Source organism: Ceratotherium simum, chromosome X (assembly GCF_057802395.1).
Source record: "Ceratotherium simum simum isolate JZ-2026a chromosome X, ASM5780239v1, whole genome shotgun sequence".
Classification (NCBI taxonomy): Eukaryota; Metazoa; Chordata; class Mammalia; order Perissodactyla; family Rhinocerotidae; genus Ceratotherium; species Ceratotherium simum.
In genome coordinates this window covers 118,840,380-118,861,329 of record NC_141940.1, presented here as the reverse complement: position 1 = coordinate 118,861,329, position 20,950 = coordinate 118,840,380, and the positions used below count along the sequence as shown (strand labels likewise).

The 20,950-nt window shown below is 42.7% G+C and overlaps 1 protein-coding gene across 6 annotated transcripts in view; it reads right to left on the bottom strand.

Annotated features, from left to right (window-relative positions):
* Positions 1-471: 471 nt before the first annotated feature.
* The window catches only part of GPM6B (glycoprotein M6B), a 168,677-nt gene continuing 148,198 nt past the window's right edge, over positions 472-20,950 (bottom strand). For 3 of the 6 annotated variants that reach the window (XM_014791116.2, XM_004435126.3, XM_014791115.2), the window contains 6 exons: positions 17,291-17,477; positions 15,250-15,406; positions 8,746-8,917; positions 6,618-6,691; positions 5,607-5,672; positions 472-2,390 (listed from right to left, as the gene is read on the bottom strand). In XM_014791116.2, coding sequence (XP_014646602.1) covers positions 2,241-2,390; positions 5,607-5,672; positions 6,618-6,691; positions 8,746-8,917; positions 15,250-15,406; positions 17,291-17,477 — 806 coding nt within the window. In that variant the 3' untranslated portion in view covers positions 472-2,240. Of the gene's footprint in view, positions 2,391-2,799; positions 3,957-5,606; positions 5,673-6,617; positions 6,692-8,745; positions 8,918-15,249; positions 15,407-17,290; positions 17,478-20,950 lie in introns of those variants that run through there. The other 3 variants (XM_004435127.3, XM_004435128.3, XM_087426485.1) reach the window with 2 other exon arrangements.

Genomic DNA, 20,950 nt, shown 5'->3' with positions numbered 1-20,950 from the left:
TCTTGGGTTTGTAAAATAGCCAGTGGTACATGGACCCTTATGCAGGTTCCTCATTGTTTCTGCTTTCCCCAAACTTAAGCTTTGTGTTAATCCCACAGGTATATTGCTTTCATTTGTTGAAGCTAGTCAGAAAAATTCTCGACTTTTCACAGAGAACTATAAAATGTTAGTGGCACTTTATGTAAAATACAGGCCAGTGGGTTACGATATTTTCTCAAATTGCTCTCTTAAAAGAGATTTTTGTCAGAAATGAAACATGTAGCATTCTCTTCTAAACTTGATTTCCATACAAATGTGAAATCTTGATTATGCATACTATTTAAAAATGACACCATACTGAGGACAGAGAAAGATAGTATTTATGTATGGTAAAAAGGCAAGTGAATGAAGCTATAATTTTATTTCATTTCTCTTAGTACATCGACAATTGTTTCCACCTAAATAGATCTTTAAAATAAGCATACACAAGTATTGACTATTATCTACAAATATTTATTGTAACACTTGAATAGAACTACAGGAAGCCCTTGGCACTGATAGAAAATATTGATTCACTGTTAGGTTACAAAAATTTATACATAGCAAAATTTAATGCTCTTTACATAAAAAATATTAGACTACTTAAACAAAACTTTCAAAAATTCCTGGTAATAGCTACCAGAATTAGAAAAGTAAAATTAGGCTTTAGACACTGCCTCCTCTAGAACACTGGACTCTAACAGCACCTCCACTGCTGGGAAAAATATTTAGGTCTGTCATGCAACAGGAAAACAAAACACCAAGCTATTCTGGAACAACTGTTCTACACAGAAGAGAGCTTCTCCCAATTAAAAAGAAGTCAAGATCCAAATAGGCATTTTTAGGCATTAACAACAACAACAAAAAGAATCCAAATGAAATATTATACTTGATGTACAATTTTAATAGCATCTTGATAAAGGTATGCTTCCTTTCATTTTAATACATTTCTGCACATGTATATGTTTTTAAATCCAGGAAACAGCCAAACCACAAGTTAATTCTTAACATGAATATACATAGTTAACCCTATATTATGCAGCCCCTTTTAAAAAGCACTGATGCACTCAACAGTTATATGTATCATTTCATAAAGAACAACACAAAGTTTACCATCACTAATACCCAATACCTATAGTCAATATTCTGGAACACAATGATTTAGAAGGCAAGTTTCTTTTGAAAATGGCTTAAACTCAAGCAGTTTTTTGCTGAACATCGAACTTTATTATTCCAGGAAACTAAGATGTAGATAAGAAAAAGTGAAATAAATACCAACCCTAATTTAAATTACTTAAGTATTCAAGTCTATAAAAGTAGGAGGTCTGTGGTCTATTTGTAATTAGGTCTTAGATAGTTGGTATGAAACTGTAAACTCACTATTGAGACCACATAGAAATGGTTTAGAATGGTGGTCATTTTAATAAGGTAACACTTCTTAATTAAGAAAAACATTTGTGGAAAAAAATTCTATGAAGGGTTTTGGGTCTCCCGTGGTAATATAATTCTTAGAAATTTAAAGCAAATACTCATTAAGGCAGAGCTGACATGTATTTCCCAAGGAGGATGACAACTGGGTCATTTTATTAAAATGAAATCTATTATAAAATTGATTCTTGAAAGCTTGTCAATGAGTTGGAATCCAGCTCTTCAATGGTAGGTGTAGCAGAATGTATAGTAGCTCCTTTCAGTATTATTGAAGAAAAGATTTCTGATTGGATCAGGAAATTAATGTGCCCTGGACTTAGAGGGGGGAAGTCAGCTAATTAAAAAAAACAGGGTCAATTGTAAGAATCACATTATCTTCGATGAGCCACAATTTAATAAATGTCAGTTGTCAGAAATGGAACTTCACGCCAATTCCATTTTATCCCCTATTTAGATACATTTATTTGGGGACAGATGGCATACGTGAATTTATGGTCACATCCCTTGATGCTGACACATCACGGGTCCCTATCAAATTTCAAAAGGAGGAACAATCATTTTGTCAAAGTGTTGCCTTTTAAAATGGTTAACACGAAACCTCCAATATCTGTTCTAAAGAAAAAGATTTACCTACTGGAAGGTTTTCCTACAAATACATCCCAGCTTGAGACAGCCAGTGAAGTGTTTGTACTTCTACATTAGTTTGTTTGGTGGGATACACATCTGTACTGCAGAGCAGCTGTCTGATGATTTGTCAGAGCTGTCAATTCGTCGGCTGAAACACTGGCAAACGTTTATGTGTAAGAATTGAGTTGTTCTTTTGAGCGAGACTGGATATCTTGCAGTTCCTGTTCTTCCTTTGCTTTGATATCCTGGTAAGCCTGCATTTTGCTTGCATCCTTTAAGTAAGCCCAGTTAGAAGACAGTATCATGAGGAAGTGGATCTGGAAAAGAAGGGTGAGCATGATGGCTAGTGAGCATGTCAGAAGGCAAAGCAAGCTGCTATAGGCAGATTAGACGGTCTTTACTGTGAAAAGGGAGAGCGTTATTCTCTATTAATACTCAGTCTGCTATCAGAGGCATCAGATACTGAAAGCATGCTCTACTAGTGTGCTTAATATTAAAAGGCTGAAGAAAAGTTAGTATACAAACATAATGAACTTGAAAAAAATGGCCAAAGTTATTGTTAAAAAAAAAAGCAAAAATGAAATACGAGAAGGAGCTTTTTACCATTTTGAGAGTAATTTTAAAGACTGATGCAGAAGTTCAGAAACACATTGTGTGGTTATTTTAAAATAAATGTAATGGAAAGATCTTTTCTATCTGTGGATAAAATCAATTCCCCCAAAGGCCTAAAAGTGTGAACAATGTTTATTTTGAGTAAATAATAAAAACTACATATTTAACATGGAAAAATTAAGTGAATGTCAAAACCAAAATTAAGAACTAGAAGCAAAGCATGCAATCTCTGTGTTAACACATTTTTAGCGTGAAACTACATTTTTCATTTTATAACTGCCATTATTTCATTTCACAAAATATAAAAATCCTTATTGTCATTCTTTACAGTTGACGTGGCAAACACTTCTTTCCCATTTCTTTTCCTCATCTTTCCTGCAAAATCTCCATCTCAAGTTCCTTATATTTCATATTTCCTTCTCAACATATTTGAGACTTTCAGATCCAGGCACAATTTCTCTTTCCACTAAAATCTCACGTGCAGTTTGAGAACCGGCTATGAGGAATCAGTTACTGCTCACCAAGACAGAACAATTTAAGGTTATCAATTTTGTGGGCTCTGAAAGGAATGGTTGTGTTGTGTTTAAAAAAAATGATTTTTTAGGGAAAACAAATGGGTGGCCTTTCTTTTTCTTCAAATTTTCATCGGGCTTATTTGAGGGGCATTTATTTGGTAGTGAACCATGTAATCATAAAAAAATTTTTAATCAAATATAAAATATATTTGTAAAATATTTTCCAGAAAGAGTCTGATAAAACAAAATCCAGATTAAAAAGGTTCTCTTCCATCTCATCTTCAGCACTTGTTTTCATTTTCATCATTGAAATTGGTCATCAAGCAAGCAAAAATAATGGAAAGTACAGGTATTCCAAAGTTTTAATACTTCATTTAGAGATACTGCTCAAAGTTTAAGTTCAAGAAAATTACTTTTTAATGGATGCTCACCAATGTCAGTAAGTAACTGAATCCTTTTCAAAATGCGGAAATAGCCAGATCTCATTATTTTGTAATTCATGTACGGTAAGTCATCTTATTAATCTACCATGCGAGATGAGTTGTTGACTAAAGCTATTTACAAATTACTGTAACAAAACTGCAGAAACCGAGACTCTGCTTTAGTCTGGGGTGTCAGTGGTATTTCACGCTACATCGTATAGCTCTCTAAAGCTCCTTATTTGCCTTATGCAATTTAGAATTTAGTGCAGCAATCTTCCCGACTCTTAAACTTCAAAACCGCATAGTTATATGTAGTAGCCATCATGTAGATCAGCTGGTGGAAGAGAACAAAACAGGACAGTAAGATACAGGTAGTGAGGGCCGGGGCCATGACACTTCTAAACTTGGGCAGGGAGGGGTGCCAGCTCAGAGCTGAAGGTGTTTCTTTTTTCCCGTTTATAGATTTAGGTTTTCATATCTAGCACACACAAACTCTTTCTCATTTCACATATACAACATAAGTCCTTGGCTCTGCCCCCAGTACGTTTATTAACAAGACTTGGGTGTGTTTAAAGAATAACAACATAGAGAGCTGGGTCAGCAGCATGAGAAAGATGAAGCTAAATGCCCTATTTCCCCTCATCTTCCCCAAACTGCCTACTCAGCAGCAATTAGTCCTCTGCTTGCCTATTGCTCAGCCAAGAGAACAGGCAGCAGCTCGGAGAACAGGTCCCCACCAGGATTTAGCAGGTTGTTCTGTTCATGGGCTGTCATGGGAAGGAATGACTTAATGGTTGGAAAAACTGGGAATGACTCATTTCTGAGCAGCTGAGATCCCCCTTGCTCTACCAATCTTAGATTTCTTGAAATTACAAACCAAGCCCTCCCAGATTACATATATATACGTATATCCCAACATACAGATACTTGTGTGCGTTTATACAGCTGATCCTCATTATTTGCAGATTCCATATTGGTGAATTTGTCTACGTGCTAAAATCTCTTTGTAACCCCAAAATGAACACTCATGGCACTTTCACGGTCATTCATGGACATGCCGAGTGGGGAAAAAGTTGAGTTGCCCAATGTGCACGTTCCCAGCTGAGGCCAACCGAGGCGACCCTCTGCCTTCTTGTTTCAGCTCTCAGACTGTAAGCAAGTATCCTTTTTGTAATCTATTTAGTGCCACGTTTTTTGCATTTTTGTGATTTTACTCTTAAATGTTCCTTAATCATAGTGCTGAAGTGCTGTCTAATGTTTCTAAGTGCAAGAAGGCTATGAGGTGCCTCACGGAGAAAATGCATGTGCTCAGTGAGCTTCATTCAGGTTTGAGTTACAATGCTGTTACCCGTGAGTTCAATGTTAATGAATCAGCATATATACTAAATAAGATGTCTTTACACAGAAACACACAAAAGAAAGTTATGTATTGATCAGTTTGACTAAAATGTTGTGACCACAGGCTCACAGAAACCTAACTCTGTATCTCCCAAGAGCAATGGCTTGGTATTTGCTACCTCAGCATTCGAGAAGACTTTATAGAACATCACTACTGTGCCTAACAAGAGCAGCTGTACATGTATGTATGTATGTATATGTGCATATTTCAATTTGGAAATGAAGGTTTCCTGGCAAAGAAATGGGTAATGCCTCACATGAGCATCTGTCCATGATGGAAGTCATGAAAGTAAGTGCTAAATATGCAACAATGCAATATGCCAGTCTTAGTTAACAGGTGTTCTGGGTGTTGGTACCCTTCTTTCCACAGAATCCAAATTATATTACCTACAATCGCTGCCAAGACAGCCAACTAGTACTTCCTGCAATTTAGACAGGTGGTAAGTTCACTCAGGTGAAATTTAACCAAGGTTGAGTCCCAGGATTGTTTGCTTCAGTATGCTGAAAAGCTGGAAGGGAAACCTGCCGTTATAGAGACTGCAGAGGGCCGGAGCTAGACTAGGCCAGTCCTGGGGCCGTTACTCACCAGGGCAATGACGGTGGCACCAGCTCCTGCACAGGCCACAATGAACAGGTGATAGGACATGTAGAACTAGGAAAGAACAGGGCGCCGACATAAGCATTTTATGTGGCAGGAAATAGCCTACACCTGTTGCTGGGTGCTTGCGTGCTCTCTCTTCAAGCCCAGTTCTCAACCCTGGCCACACATTGGAATCATCCGGGGGGCTTTCAAAACTTTCTGATGCCCAGGCTGTAACCTAGGCCAATTAAATCTGAGTATCTGGGGGCTGGGCCTCAGCCATCACTATATTATAATGATCCTCGAAGACTGCAATGTGCAGTCAAGGTTGGGAGCCCCCGATTCGAGCCGATATATCTTATGAATATATAAATTGACTAGCCAGGGAGGTAGGGGCTGATTATTTTGGTAACTCATTGCTTTCCAAAAGCATGTTAGGATTTTCTTAACTATGCAAGCTCCCACTAGTGCATTTAATCTTTTATCAACAGTTATAAACCCATGCCTGAAGAATATTCTAGGGCTGAGAGATTTTAAACCAAAGTGTTAGGATTTATTGCCAATTAAGGGTGAACAAGAAATAAGTGAATCACTCTGGAAACATAAATGATTAACTTGCTTTATATACAAATTCAGGGGAATCTTTTCTATGAAAATTTACGTTTGTTCTACTTTGTAACAACTGTTAACAAATGTTCTATTTTGAAAAACTATCTGAAGGTGAAAGAGAAGAATCTACATATATTTTCATTGTTGCAGGATTGGGATCACTACAAATTATGGCCAAAAGAGAAAGCTCTCTGAATGGGCTGGACCATGTGAAATGGCCATTTTCTAGGTCAAAAATGGCTGAATATTGGTGATTACATACAGTTCAGTCTTAAAGAATCTGCAAAAAAGAGTTCCTTACTAGCATCTCAGCCCTTTCTCCTACTCTTTCTACCTAGGAGAACCCTTTTTCTCAGCCGAATTTGGGAAGCGACCCTCTGTGAGCCCTCGGACCTGAGCGGGGTTTACCTCATTGGTGTTGCAGATGTTCTCCAGGGCGGAGCCACAGATCTTTCCTGGGAATGCATTCCATGGAATGATACCTACGAAGTGAATCCCAACAGCACGTCAGTTATTAGTATAGACTGCAGTGCCTCATGCTCGCAACTGTCCTCACCACTTTAGATGTCGATTACCGTGCAGTCATACCCTACATTCTTCACCAACAATTGACCTATCTGCCCTTTGCACAACAAAATTTTTCCAATAAATAGTAAGCCCTATTTGGACAGTAGGGCAAGAGCCAAGTCAACTAGTCCATAACCTGATAGATTTTTTCCCCTACAAATTATGCTGTTTAGTTGAGCTGATATTTGTAAAAATTGATCTTCAAGGCTAGGTTTTCCCTACAGTGAATTTATGAACCGTAAGCTGCAGGACGACGCCCCTCCTAAATCATTTCTTCATGCTGAGTTCAAATCCATTTCCCCATGAATTTCATGGTCCGTGGCCTTGCTACACAAGCTGTTTGTTAGTGGTCTGCCATGAGATGAGTTCCAAATTGCAAGTCTACACTCAGAAAGTTTCATAGCAATGTGACAGAGAAATTTTTTTATGTTATGTAATTTGGATTTTTTATGTCTTTGCTTTTATATTTTTATTGTGTTTTACAAATGTATTGGAAATAGTTTTGGATTGAAAATCCAATTGTAAATTTGAAAAAGAAGAAAAACACTGTCCCTCACCACAGACCATAGGGCCAGCATGGTCTGTGGTGTCTCTCTCACTGTAACCCTGAGTCCCCTTCTCCAGTGACATCGTCCACTGGGCTGCTGATCTCTTCCCCATTAATGCACAGGTGTGTGCTTAAATATTAAACATAGCTCAAATTACATTTCTCCCAGGAGGTAAGGAAGGAGGATTAAAAAAAAATTCCTTATTCCTTCTATCTTTGTCATAGGCCAAGAGTAAGTCTTTACACTTCAGAAGAATGGGAAATGACAAGTCCCCAAACTGTCAGTGAAAGCAGTGATTTCAAATCAGAATTTAAACAGATGACTACTGATGACCAAAAATCGGTAGTAAAAATATTTAAGAATAGAGAAATGATATACATTTAGACATACATTTACAAATACTTTAAAAATCAGCTTTAGGCTCAGTTTTTCAATCCATCATAGAGAACAGTGTGGTTAAGCCTTGGTCTTGATGAGAAGAGATTAGTCCGATGGGCAGTTTTAGGCAAGTTTCATATTATGTTGTAAGATAAGATGTTGAGGATAAGCCACACGGGAAACACAAGAAGCAAAAATGAAATAGTCATCTCTTTCCAGAAAAGCTCTGAAAGAACAGTAATTTCCTCTTCAATTTTAATGAAAGGTCTTTCCCCACCCCACCTCCGTGTTTCTGCCAACAACAGGATTTGCTGCCATCCTGGCTAGAAGCACTAATTAAACTCCTTGCCTAGGATGCTGCCTTCCCTCATTCAGCGGGGAAGGCGAGTCTCAAATTAATTGACAGGAGCAGCAATGGCCCCTTCTGTGGCTTGTCAAAATGAACCAACCTTAGCTGCCTATTGCGAGGATCCCATTCATTAGAAAATGTTTGAATGGGTTTTCAACATTCTACTTTTATAGAGTATATTCTGATGACTTTAAAATACGTCTGGATTTTATGTTGTGTTTTTCAGTATAGATGAAGTTTAAGCAACTGGTCATTTAAGAGAGACCTGATTTGCAGAGTTGGATGTGCAAATTGATCGGATTATACAGTGCATGCAATATTTTGGATGGAAAGTTGGATGGTACAAAACTGAAAAGAAATTAAAGAAAAAATATGTAATCATTTTATAGTAGATATCCAGAAGTCTTTTTTGATTGAATTGTATTATAAAGTAGCTTCGCATTATAAAAAGTCTTTTTCACTACATACTTAATTTGAAAATATAATAATTTTGAATGATGCCTTTTAGCAACTAAGAGCCTGAGTGATGTTTCCAAAACACAGAGCATATTGAGGGAAAGAGTACACACTATTCCAATAGAAGAATGTATGAAGCAGATCATGATGATTAAAAAAATGCCCACGTAATACTGAAGGTCCAGACTTATGCAGAAGAAGACAGAAATTAATCGGGGGGAGAATTAAAAGGAAGTACCGTATTGCCGGATATCCACGCAGATCTGCTCCACACCAGCTGTCCCGTTGGTCTGGGGTGACTTGATGACTTCACAAGTTGACCATATGTTGTAGAACATAAACACGGGCACTGCAGAGAAACCGAACACGCCCAGCCAGGCCACTCCCAGCACGTAGGTGAGGAAGACGAACTAAGCCGAAAACAAGAGGGAGAAAGAATCATCACTGAAACAGGCAAGGTGCGTCCCCTGGGAAGAATGATTACGCATTTCTGGCCTGATACTGGACTTGTGGGGTGCGTTCAGAGCACCACCTGGGGCCATGGTAGCGCCAAGGGAGGGTAGAACCGAGGGCTGGCGGCTGGGGCGGGGTGGGCACGCCCTCCAGAGCTAGGATAGGATCAAGAATGTTACCGCCGAAGCCATTTAGGGACTTTGCAGGTCCCTCTTTTAACTAAGAAGGACAGGAGACCCCAAGAGGTGATCTCCCTTGTCCAAAGTCACAGAGCTAATTAGTGACAGGGCCTCCCACGTGGTGCTCTTTCTAACAGCAGTCCTAAGAACTCAGAGCATGGTAATTACCGTGGGATAGTGCCTGGATGCTTTCACAGGCCACTGAATTATAACCTCATATTACTTTCTCAAAAATTACCTTTATTTTACATAATAGATGGGTAGTATAATAGCAGTTGCTACAGGAAGGCCTTTCTCAAAAGGAACTTCACTTAGTTTTGTGATCCTGTGAAATTACTAACAGCATTAGATGTTTAAACCTATGTTAAAAGTTTAAAATAGCCTTGAACACAAGCTTAATGAACAGTGTATCAGATAAAACTGTCATTTCCCTCTTGTTTTTTTCCTCTTTAAGATTCACAGCAGCTCTGCAAGCAAAGCAGTGGCTTAGGGAAAAATCTTCATGTGTTCACCCACACGTTGCCATAGGCGATTTTAGGAGGAATATAATCATATTGCTTTACTTTCTTCATAACCTTCTGCCTTGACTACCAATTTACAGAGAACTTTGAAAGGCTGTTTCAAAAACGTTGTGGTATTTATATTTTCAGAATGTGCACCCACAGAGTGTGTGGGTGAGGGTTTGGAATTCTAGTTTGGCTGTTATTTTTTTAAGCTGATACTGAAGACCTGGAGATTCAGTCTAACTTTCCACACTGCAGGAAACAGCTGGATGATGCGAGGTCGGCCTGGGGGTCAGACAGGCTGCCTCATGTTGGTCACCCCCAGGAAACTGCAGAAACAGGTTACTTTTTCTTTTATTTCAAGAACATTTAAACTTTTGGAGGTATTTGCATTTCTAAAAATATTCAAAGAAGCAGATTTCAGCAGTTTCACACCCTCTTCCTCCCCAGTGCTCATGGATGGGCTACTCCAGACTAGGGTTTCTTTTCCTTACCCTTCAAAAGAATACTTTCTTTTTTGGCGAGGAAGATTAGCCCTGAGCTAACATCTGTTGCCAATCCTCCTCTTTTTGCTGAGGAAGATTGGCCCTGGCCTAACATTGTGCCCATCTTCCTCCACTTTATATTTGGGATCCTTGCCACAGCATGGCTTGATAAGCAGTGCGTAGGTCCATGCCCAGGATCCGAACCTGCGAACCCCAGGCTGCCAAAGTGAAGCGTGCGAACTTAACCAATATGCCACCGGGCCAGCCCCAAGAATACTTTCTTTCTGATAACACCACGAAGACTTGAAAATGGGCTGGTGGTCCTTTGCTTGGTGAGCCTTCCCTTCCTGTGGTGGTCAGGACTCCAAAGGGAAGGCCAGTGCCCGGTGGAGAGAGCCCAGTTGGGGGCCATTCCTGTCATGGCAGCCTCAAGCATTCAGAGTTGCTTCCCAATTAACCCCCTGGGCAGATGCTTCCCATGAAGGACCAGTGAGACCAAGACCTTCCTGTGAACAAGGATCAGCTTTGCTATCTCTGGTGGGCAGAGCTCATTTGTCTTTTTTGCCTCATACAACTTTCTGTTGTGAGCATATTGCTCTAGCTGTCAGCCCTCCCATCACCTACATCTTCCTAACACGCTCGAAAGTAGGTCCATTCAATGATCCCCTTGAATGTATCAACAAAACCAGTGTTCAAGGCACAAGTGGCCAGTAAGGAAATGAATGAAGACAGCCTAGGTCCTCTCTGCATAACAGTGGCTTGTCAACTTTTTAGAACAGATCTTTTCTCAAATAAAATCCAACATATACAACAGGTAAAAGTGGGCTTTGCTGGTTGGGGGCAGGTCTTCCTGCTTGGCATGGTGGTACAGAAGCCCCCATGTACACCAGCCCCTCCCTCCATGAGAACAACTCCAAACACAGGCCTACGTGATCTCCCACCCATCTCTGGGTGAAGGGCCCACTGTCTCCAGCACAAGCTCCTTGTACTCTCTACTGTCCCTGGTATGTTAACGACTGTTAAGAGGTAAACTGAGGCACATTAAAATTTCTGAGAAATTTGAAGATGTATCTGAGCATACATCCATTTGAATGGGGCAGCACCAAACCAAAAGCGACTAGGAGGCTCCAGCAACAGGGCCTAGGGGAGAGGTTTTTATAGACCAGACACGGAAGCAAAGCAAGGAAATGATCTGACTGGCTGTAGCTTATGCAGTTGCCTTATTTGAGACAGCCTAGTTGGCTGTTTGTGAGTGGTGGTTCTTAAGTTTCATTTTCTCGGATTCCAGCGCATGGACTCTGACTTAGGTTTCGGTTTGCTTAGGTAGGCTGCCAAGGCCTTAGGGCCACCTCCGACCACGGCCTCCTTGTGTAATGACTTTAACTCATCAAAGCTCAAATGAATACTTTAAATATCCAGAATGTTAAACATCAGGCAGTTGCTGATTGAATACTACGCCCTGGCAGAAACTGGACCCCTTTATTCTTGAAACCTGAGTGGTAGAAGTGAGGGCGGGGGAAGCTGCCATTTTAAAGCTGCCAGGAGTTTTCAGTTCTTTTCCTCACTTTTTGTTGCTATTTTCTCTCAGCTTCTTACAGTCATTTTTTTTCCTTTTTTTACAGTTGCCTCCTTCTGCCCAAAAGTAACCATTCCTCTGACTTGTATAGTAGTCACTTCCTTGTATTTTTGTAAATAACAGCTTTATCGGGATATAATTTACTCCTGAGAGTTTTAAATTCATTTACTCCCTTGTTCTATGAACTTCACCTTCAAAAGCCAAAGTGACAGGAGAATCCTATTTGGGATTTGGAATTGGAGAGGTTCGAATCAACAAAGAATGAAATCACTCAGCAGGTGAGTGGTGGCTTTCATCGCTGGAGGCAGTTTGTTTTAGGAACATGGTTTTCTGAATAACACTCACTGTGGAGACTATTTGTTCTGGGGAGAGTCTTTGTCCCTGGGAGACTGTCCCTGGGTGCGTGTGCATGCGTTCTCGTTCTGAAGTCCCACAAACGCTGTCAGTGCAGATGAACGCAAATGTTGGCATATGGCCCCTCATAGCTTATCATGTTCGGTTGGACTCCTCCCTGGGGGTGAAGGGTCTCCTGGGCAGGGTGGATCTTGGGTGGAACACAAAGTTGGGGCCAGACATGCTGAAAGGCACTGCTGATGTGAAAGAGCAACAGGGCGCCGGCAGGGCCCAGGAGGGAGAGAGGAGCAGGGCCCTGGGGTGGGGCCAGGCCCATGGACTCCAGCAGGTGTGGTTTCTGCATTGGCATCTTCTCGCAGCCCCCTGGCCTCAGTAAGACTGTTACATTTATAGCCTGGTCTTAGCCATGCGTAAGGAATTAGGGACTGGCCAAGCCCCAGGTGGGGCACACGGGTACAGGAGGGAGCAGCAGCCTGAGGCAAAGCAGCTCAGGATGGTGGGAGGCAACCTGCCGGAGAACAGAGGCTGGACAGAACCAGCGGGGCTGGCTGCGGGGCAGGTTCCTCTGCAGGATCAGGGCAATGTGTTGGGCTGCCCAAGAAATTTCCAGAGATCACTGGGTGAGAGACCTCGACCCCAGGCACCACTTACTGTAGCCTGTGGGATGCAGGCTCAGGTGACTGTGAGGTGGGCACTCACGGGAGGAGTGACATGGAGATAAGACCCAAGGTTACATCAAATTATCCGGACCCTTTGGGGGCATCTCCTTGGCCACTTTCTTCTTCCTTGCACCCCATGATGTTCCTTACCTGTCTAGCTGTTCTTCCCTTAGGTCCTCACGAAGGCTCCTTTTCTTTGGCCTACCCAGTAGACAGTGGTGTGGTCCAGGGCTCTCTCCCTCCCCAAACATCAGTGAGAACTTGTTCATGCCCACCACTCTTCTATGGACAACTCTGTTACCTCCAGCCCACAGTGTTCCCAGAAACCCCAGCCCAAGTCTCAGCGACACTCCAGATAACTCCACTTGGATAGCGGCGGGCACGTCAAGCCCCGACACTCTAACATGAAAGCACCTTCTCCATCCTCCCGCCCCCCTCACCTAATGGCATCCTCATCCTCCACATGTGGGGAGCCAGAGACTGGGCACTCACTCCCTCCTCTTGTGCTCACTCCCACATGCCAATCCTGGAGGCCACCTCGCCCACAGTCTTGGAATCTGTCCCCTATTCTCTACTCCACTACCGGCGCCTAGTTCAGATCTCCACCATTGCTCACCGTGAGCCTCGCCATCACCTCTTGCTAAGCTCCTCCTTCCCTCCAATCTGTGTTCCACCTCACTCCGAGATCTCGCTCTCCCAGGTGCATGATCATATCACTCCCTACTTGGTTTTGTCTTCTGATTTTCTTCCTAGCCTGGCACTCAAGGCCTTTCTTGATCTGGTCCCTGTCCCCTCGCCCCAAGCAGCATCGTTTCCATCCTTCTTTGCTAGGTCCTTCCCTTCCAGCTGGGGCACACCTTGGTTCCTTGGAGCGCCTCCCTCTTTTCTGGGTCTCTCTGCCCTGCTCATGCTGGGTCCTCTTCCCCAATCACACATGGAGCAATTTCCTCTCCTCTGGCCTGCCGCAAAGCCCTCCCTGATTCTGCACTTCCCTGTGCCCATGGTCTTCTGCACACACCTCTACTGCAGTTTCCAGGCTATTTGCGAAGGACTCAGAAACTTAGCAGGAACTAAGGGCCAGACAGAGAAGCAGCGAGGCAGTGCATTTCAGCAGTTTCCCTAGGACTCGAGGGTCCCTCTTGGGATGAGCAGCTGCCAGTGACAAGTCCATCCAGGGAAGGATCACACCTACCTTAATGCATACTGCGTCACAGACCCTTCACACGCAGGCTCACATCCGGTCACAAAGAAGTACGCCACACTCTGCGTGCCATCTTTAGGGGGGATTTCTATGAACACTGGGCTCACCGGGTGTTTTAAGCCAGACTCTATGTTGTCTCTTCACCAAGAGCAGAAAGCTCCATCAGTGCCCAGCGCACAGGGAGGCCGGTGCCCTGCAGGGAGGGCATCTATCTCCTTTGGGAGAGGGCCAGTGCCTGCAACAGCCAGCCTGGGTCTCTTCCTCAGCGCTAGCGCTTCTCCTGGCTCCCAAACTGTTTTCTTTACACTTGGCCACTCTTTCAAATGCCAGACCAACACAGCCAGCTGCTTGGGCAATATTTCGATGTGACTATGCCATCACAAACTCAAATTCAACGTGCCCAACATCAAACTCCATAAAGGCCTCTTTCTTCCTAGCCCCTCAACCCATCACTGAGTTTCCTCTTGTGATGAAGCACTTGCTAACCCTGTCTTTTAATGAGCTCTTTTTAAAGCTTTGTCCTTTAGACCAGAGGTCAGCAAACGTCTGCAAAAGGCCAGACATGGAACAGTTTAGGCTCTGCGGGCCACACAGGGTCTCTGTTGCAACTACACAGCTCTGCTGTTACAGCATGAAAGCCGCCACCGACAATACGCCACCGAGTGGATGTGGCGGGGTGCCAATAAAACTATGGTTATCAAAACTTGAATTTCATGTAATTTTCATGTATCATATTATTCACTTGTTTCTTTCCCCTAACAATTTAAAGATACAAAGCCATTCTTAGCTCATGAGCCGTACAAAAACAGACGGTGGGCCCGATTTGGCCCAAGAGCTGGAGTTTGCTGACCCCTGTCTCTCTTTAGACTAAGCTTCTTGAGGACAGGAGCCTGTGTTTTAATCTTTGTACCCCCAGTGACTAGCAAAGTCCCCAGCCAGGTGCTTAGTAGAAAAAGTGCTTGGTAAATACTTCCAGAAGGATTTTCATAGTACACAGCACATGTAAGCCTTTATGACCACAATCCATACTCAGAGACAAATGAAGGTGAGCATTGAGACAATATGCAAGTTATCTCCTTTCACAGTTGAAAAATCTTCAATACCCGTTACCTATACATTGATAAGGGAAAGGCTTGATTTAATACAACAAGCCATAGATTTTAATCTATTATCAATAATATGTTGAAGGTTTTTTCATATTCTTAACTCTAAATTGGTAAGAATAATATTTGCGTCAAGGACTCCACCTACCCTCAGTTAGCTCGTACCTTCTACCCAATACAGAGAAATACATAGAGGTTGCCTATCAGACAATCAGAGATCCGTACTCACCATTCCACTGATGCATCGGCCACAGGCGGTTGTTTTAAACTCCCCGTGCAGTTCTTTCACTGCACTTGTGGTGTAAAAGCCTTCTGCCAACAGAATGATCCCATACAAGAAGAAAAAGGAGGCAATTCCATAGATGACATACTGCATCAGCTGTATTCTAGGAAAAGGAAGAAGAGATCCTGAAAAGTTAAATTCACGGTGTGGTAAACAGATGTTTTCAGACTCTGGAGAGAGGATGTGAGGGTGATGTTCCTGTGACATCTCCCGCCCAGCTGATGGCTCCGGCGGGCTCATGGGCATTCCCCGCAGGCATCCCTGCCCACCCCACCACAACCTAGGCCTTTCTTCCGAGGCAGGCCCACTGATAAAGTGGACAACCTTCCCCGACAAGGGAGAAGTTTCTTTGGTCGGGGCAGGGGCCCAGTTGTAATCCTTTACTACTTACTCAAGTCCTGTGCTGTGAAGGCTAGAATCCTCATTTTGCATGTAAGTAAACACAGGCTTTGAGGAGTTAAGTTACTCGTCCGAGGATACACAGCTAGTGGCAGAGCCAGCATTTGAACTCTGGTCCAATGGACAACACGTTCTTCTGCCATCCAAGTGCCTCCCAACCAGGCCCAGTGGTTCATGTTATTCTGATAGAACCCCTAAGTAAGCACTCAGGGCTTCTTTAAGGACTAACTTGGGCCGATGTTTTTTGCATTGAGATTCTCACTACACAAGTGATAACATGTCAAGTAGGTTTAAAATACAAAAGATAATTCACAACTAATTTTGTCCTATGAAAGCTGACAGACCCAGATGACTGTTCCTCAACCTTTGGATGCCCATTGGAACCAGCTGGGGAGCTTTAGAAAATACTGGTACCTGGGTATTTTCCCAGATTATGAGATTATAATTTAATTATATGATTAAATTATGATTTGATTAGTTTATGAGACTATTAGTTGATTAGTTTAAGAGATTATGACTTAATTAGTCTGGGGTGAAGCAAGGGCATAGGGATTTTTTAAAGATTCCTGGAAGTTGAGAGCCACTTATCAAGATCACTAGCGAATTAAATCAACACACCTTTCCGGGTTCAGTGGTGGTAAATATTTATTGGTCTTCTTGGCACATAGATGGCACTCAACGAGTGCCTCGTCCTCCTTGATGCTCCTTATAACCTTCCCCCACCCCTGCTTATTTCTTTGGATGTCATTTATGAACAGATAAAAAAAGAACACAACTCCCTAAGGACTCTTCCAACATGATTCCATTATTGTTCCCTAAAAATTCATTCATGCCTTTTTCGGTCTGGTAGAGAAATTTCTTACAATCAGAAGATACCTAAACACTGTGAAACTTTGGGAGTCAAGGAAAGAATAAGAAAACACTGAAACAAATGGAAAAAGGAGGAAATACATCAAGGAAGTAAATACACTGTTGCTGAGCTTGCACAGTTATGAGAATCTATGCATGGAGTTGTTGAGACTCCACTGAGGACCATTCCAGAATGGGAGGGCAGAGATTTCAGGCTAAACCCCTAAAACTTCTCCTTTTCTGCACTGGAGGATGCCCTGGGATTTGTTCTTCTGCCTGATGAATTCATGTCAAAGTGCTGCTCCTGTAGACGTAGAGTTGGGGTAAGGCCTCAGTAGGGTTCCTATCATTCCAGGGATGGCTATTTCCTGTGAGAACCCTGGAGGGAGTCTGTTACTTGGGAACCATGATAACTCTCTCTGGTGTGATCAACCTATCACCTTGCCACAGTCCCCCACATCCACGGCTACTGTGTGTGGAGTATGCTATGCGTGCACCTTGCCATTCCCAGGTGAGATCCCACCCCGGGGGCCAAACAGCCACTGCATTCTTGGCCCTTTCTTTTTCCTTCTCTCGTGGACCTTTTTCTATCTGCATACAGTGAGCTTTAATGAAAAGCATCAGTTTTCTGCCAGGAGAGCACACCGTAGTCTTTTTTAAAACATCATGGGGTGGTTTTTGAAAACATCATGGGGTGGTTGCACTTTAAATACATTTTTAAAGGGAAGCAGGTACTTACACCTCACTCAGCAAGGCATGGTCACTGGTGTTGGTGGAGAAGTGTTGCTCAAGAATCGCCACGGTCCCCGCAAGAGCCACATGCCCACAGCCACAGAACAAGGCGACCCCGGAGAAGCAGAGGATGGTGGCCACCAGAGAGGCGTAGGGGACTCCTCCCAGACACTTGATGCAGCATTCAAAGCAGCCTGGACCCAAAGGAGAGAAAATGCAGCTGTTATAGGCAAGGTGCCTCTGGTCTCCATGAACACCACACATTAGCAGAGAAGGCTCTACTTTTCTATCTTCCCTCTCATGCTCTATGGTTAATAGCTCAACATCCCAAGGGCCAGCGGGGTAGTTGTCATCATCTCACATTCTGTGGGTGAGGATGCTGGGGCTCCAAGAGGGAACGTAGCTTAATTTGCTCAGGGCGAATGGCAGAGCAGCCAACTGACAAATAGTTATGGAGTAAGTCACAATTCTAGAGCTTCCTGATTGACCCGGGGTGGAGAAATGGGACCCCTGCTCAAGAAACAATGCGGAGCAATTATTCCACTAACAAAGTGAAAAGAGAGGACAGCAGTGAAGCCGCAGGTCCATGAAAAAATGCGACCGTCAAGCTCCCCCAACCTCAACCTTCTGGGGTTTCAAGTACCTCTATGTCTGTAGCAGCCAATGGCTTTCCCCGAGCCTTTGACCTCCTGGGCAACCAGAAGAATCAAATACAGTCATTATACTGTTGCTGTGTTCAGAAAAAAATCAACATGATCATTTTGGAAAGGTGATGGGTATTTTGGTCTCTAAAAGTACAAAGTCACCAAGATCCACTAAAGGTTCATTCATGTCAGTATCAGAAATTACCCCTCAACTTTTTAATAAAAATGTACCCCCAGCCTAGGCAGCACAAGCAGTTTATTCATAGTCCTCTTCCTCCTCCTCCTCCTCCTCCCCCTTCCCGGCTTCCATCTGCCCTCTTCCCCGACACACACGTTCAGACTAAGAACCCAGAACTAGTGGGTGACATTTAAGTACTTGGAGAGGGAAAAGGAACAGAAGAAAAAAAAAAAGGCAAAATGAGCATCCATGAAGTGAAATGAAGGAGAGAGAGCCACAATTCACTCTTCATCTTGAGAAGAGTAAGACCTGTATTCATTTTTAAAATAAACTTTTACTTGAGATGTCCATAAAGACCTTCCCAAGGGGCAGAGCTGGGTGACATTTTCAGTTTGGAGACACTTCTGTTTCAGTCGAGCAGTGCTGGCCTCGGGATAACATCAGTACCTGACCTCCCATCCCCGATCATATTATCTAGACCCTTAAGTAAATGGCTCATCAGGGAAATTGAACTCTGAATGCATTATGATGTTTAACTGCAATCAAGAGCAGTTCATTACTTCAAGGCAAGCACATTAAGCCAGCTCAATTTCTTTCCTCCAAATGGTCTTTACAGTAGACAGGGAATGACTACCCAGCATAAAACACTGGAGACAGGCTTTTCTATTTTGATGAACATCGCTTTCTAAACTAGCATTTGCTTAAACCAACCACAAGAGGTGACTGCAAACTCTCATTACCAGATTTCTCTTCAGTTCGCTGCAAAATAAAAAATGTCAGGGCCTCATAAGAAAGTGTGCTTCCTTTTATTTCAAAAGATGACCAGCTGTTTTTATGAAGACCAACCTCCCTGAAATGGATTTATGAAACTACATACAATGGGAACCAGTGCACAGTACAGTTCAAGTTCTCCAGCAAGTCAGTACCTTAAAGAGCTTCGGATACTTGAGATTTGTAAACAAGGATGATGGAGTTCAATCTTATTTTGTCATATGATTTTCTGGGGGCTGAAGTGAGAACAGTGCAACTAAAAGTCCATATTCTCTCCAGGCTCCCAAACCAAGAGAAACTAAAATCCCCGGCCTCGTTGTGTCCCATTATATAAAGATAAACTAGACCTGTGTGTGTCGTATCATTCACCACCTCCCCCATTCTCAGTCTCTGTGATGATGTTAGGAAGAAGATGAATGCCTGCTTCCCTGGCTAACAAAGTTATATCTGGTCCTTACCAGACAGAGATGTGTGGCCTTGAGACTGTGTCATCCAATATGGAAGCCACTAGCACAGGTGGCTATTTAAATTATTTAAAATTAAATAAAAAATTTCCATTCCTCAGTTGCACTAGCCACATTTCACATGCTCAGTAGCCATATGTGCTAGTGGCTATCATATTGGACAGAGCAGATAAGGAACATTCTATCATCACAGAACACTGCTTTGAAAGATATATTTTGACTTGCCACATATTTGATTTTTTGTAACATGAGCTGAGTTATGAGTTTTACTTTAGATTTCATTAATTCAGTACCTTTTGAAGACCTACTGGGTGCTAAGCACTGTGCCTGGCACTGGGGATACAAATATGAAATAAGACGTCGTCTTTGCCTTCAAGGAGGTCAGTTTAATGCTGCAGGTAGATAAGTAACATAATTATTATAGTATAGCGTGATGAGGGCGAAGATATAGACTGCTGGAGAGCCAATGGATGGTGGGTGTGGGGAAGAAGGAGAGAGACAAGGATAGGAGGGAATATAATTCATATTGGAGAGGGGAAAGGAAAGGCTTTCTTTTTTTTTTTTGTGAGGAGATCAGTCCTGTGCTAACATCTGCCAATCCTCCTCTTTTTTTGCTGAGGAAGACTGGCCCTGGGCTAACATCCGTGCCCATCTTCCTCCACTTTATATGGGATGCCGCCACAGCACGGCTTTCCAAGCAGTGCGTCGGTGCGTGCCCGGGATCCAAACTGGCGAACCCCAGGCCGCCGGAGCAGAGCGCGCGCACTTAACTGCTTGCACCACTGGGCTGGCCCCAGGAAAGGCTTTCTACAGAAAGACCTGGTATGCAGGATACATAAACAGCTGACATGGTAACACTGATATATAATCTGAGAAAATACTCATCAATTTCTGAATATTTTTATTATATGTATATTTTAATAAACCCACAGGCTTTCTCATCATTTGGAGTTAAGGTTAGGTGTTACGGCGTAGCACACTTGCCATTTAACAATAGAACTCATCCTTCCAAAGCCACAGTTGCCACTTCAAAACAGTCTTTCGTCCAAAGGGTTATAGCATTCTGCTTCTTTCAAAGGAAATATCACAGCTGCTCCCTGGCTCAAAAAGACGAGCGGGGTTAGAAGAATGATGCTGTTCAGTCCCAAATTCACCACCAGATCAAGGCTCAAGTTTCCCTGCTATTTATATCTCTCAAGGACTCCATATGTCCCATGCTGTGGGTCTAGTTTTATAACAGCAGGGAAAACCAGGGACTCAAGGATTTGGGGGATCCCTTCAATGAATCAGACTCTCTCAGCAGATGCCAATGCTCTCATGTTTTCAGCAGATGATTTTATTTGTGGCTACAGGAACTCTGGCTCCTGTAGAACAGAAGTCACCATATTGGTTATCGTTGGTCCACACACACAGATAAAACTCTTCTAGACCCTGCCAGCCACTGTGAATACAAGCTTGTGGAATACAACATGGGAAAAATTTATAGGAACTAATACAGCTGGATGCAGAGCTTAGTCTAGCTTGGTTGACCAGTTACCTGCAGGGCTCAAATTGCATGTGTGGTGGATATTCAACCATCTATTTATGGTACCTTCTATGTCAGTCTAGAA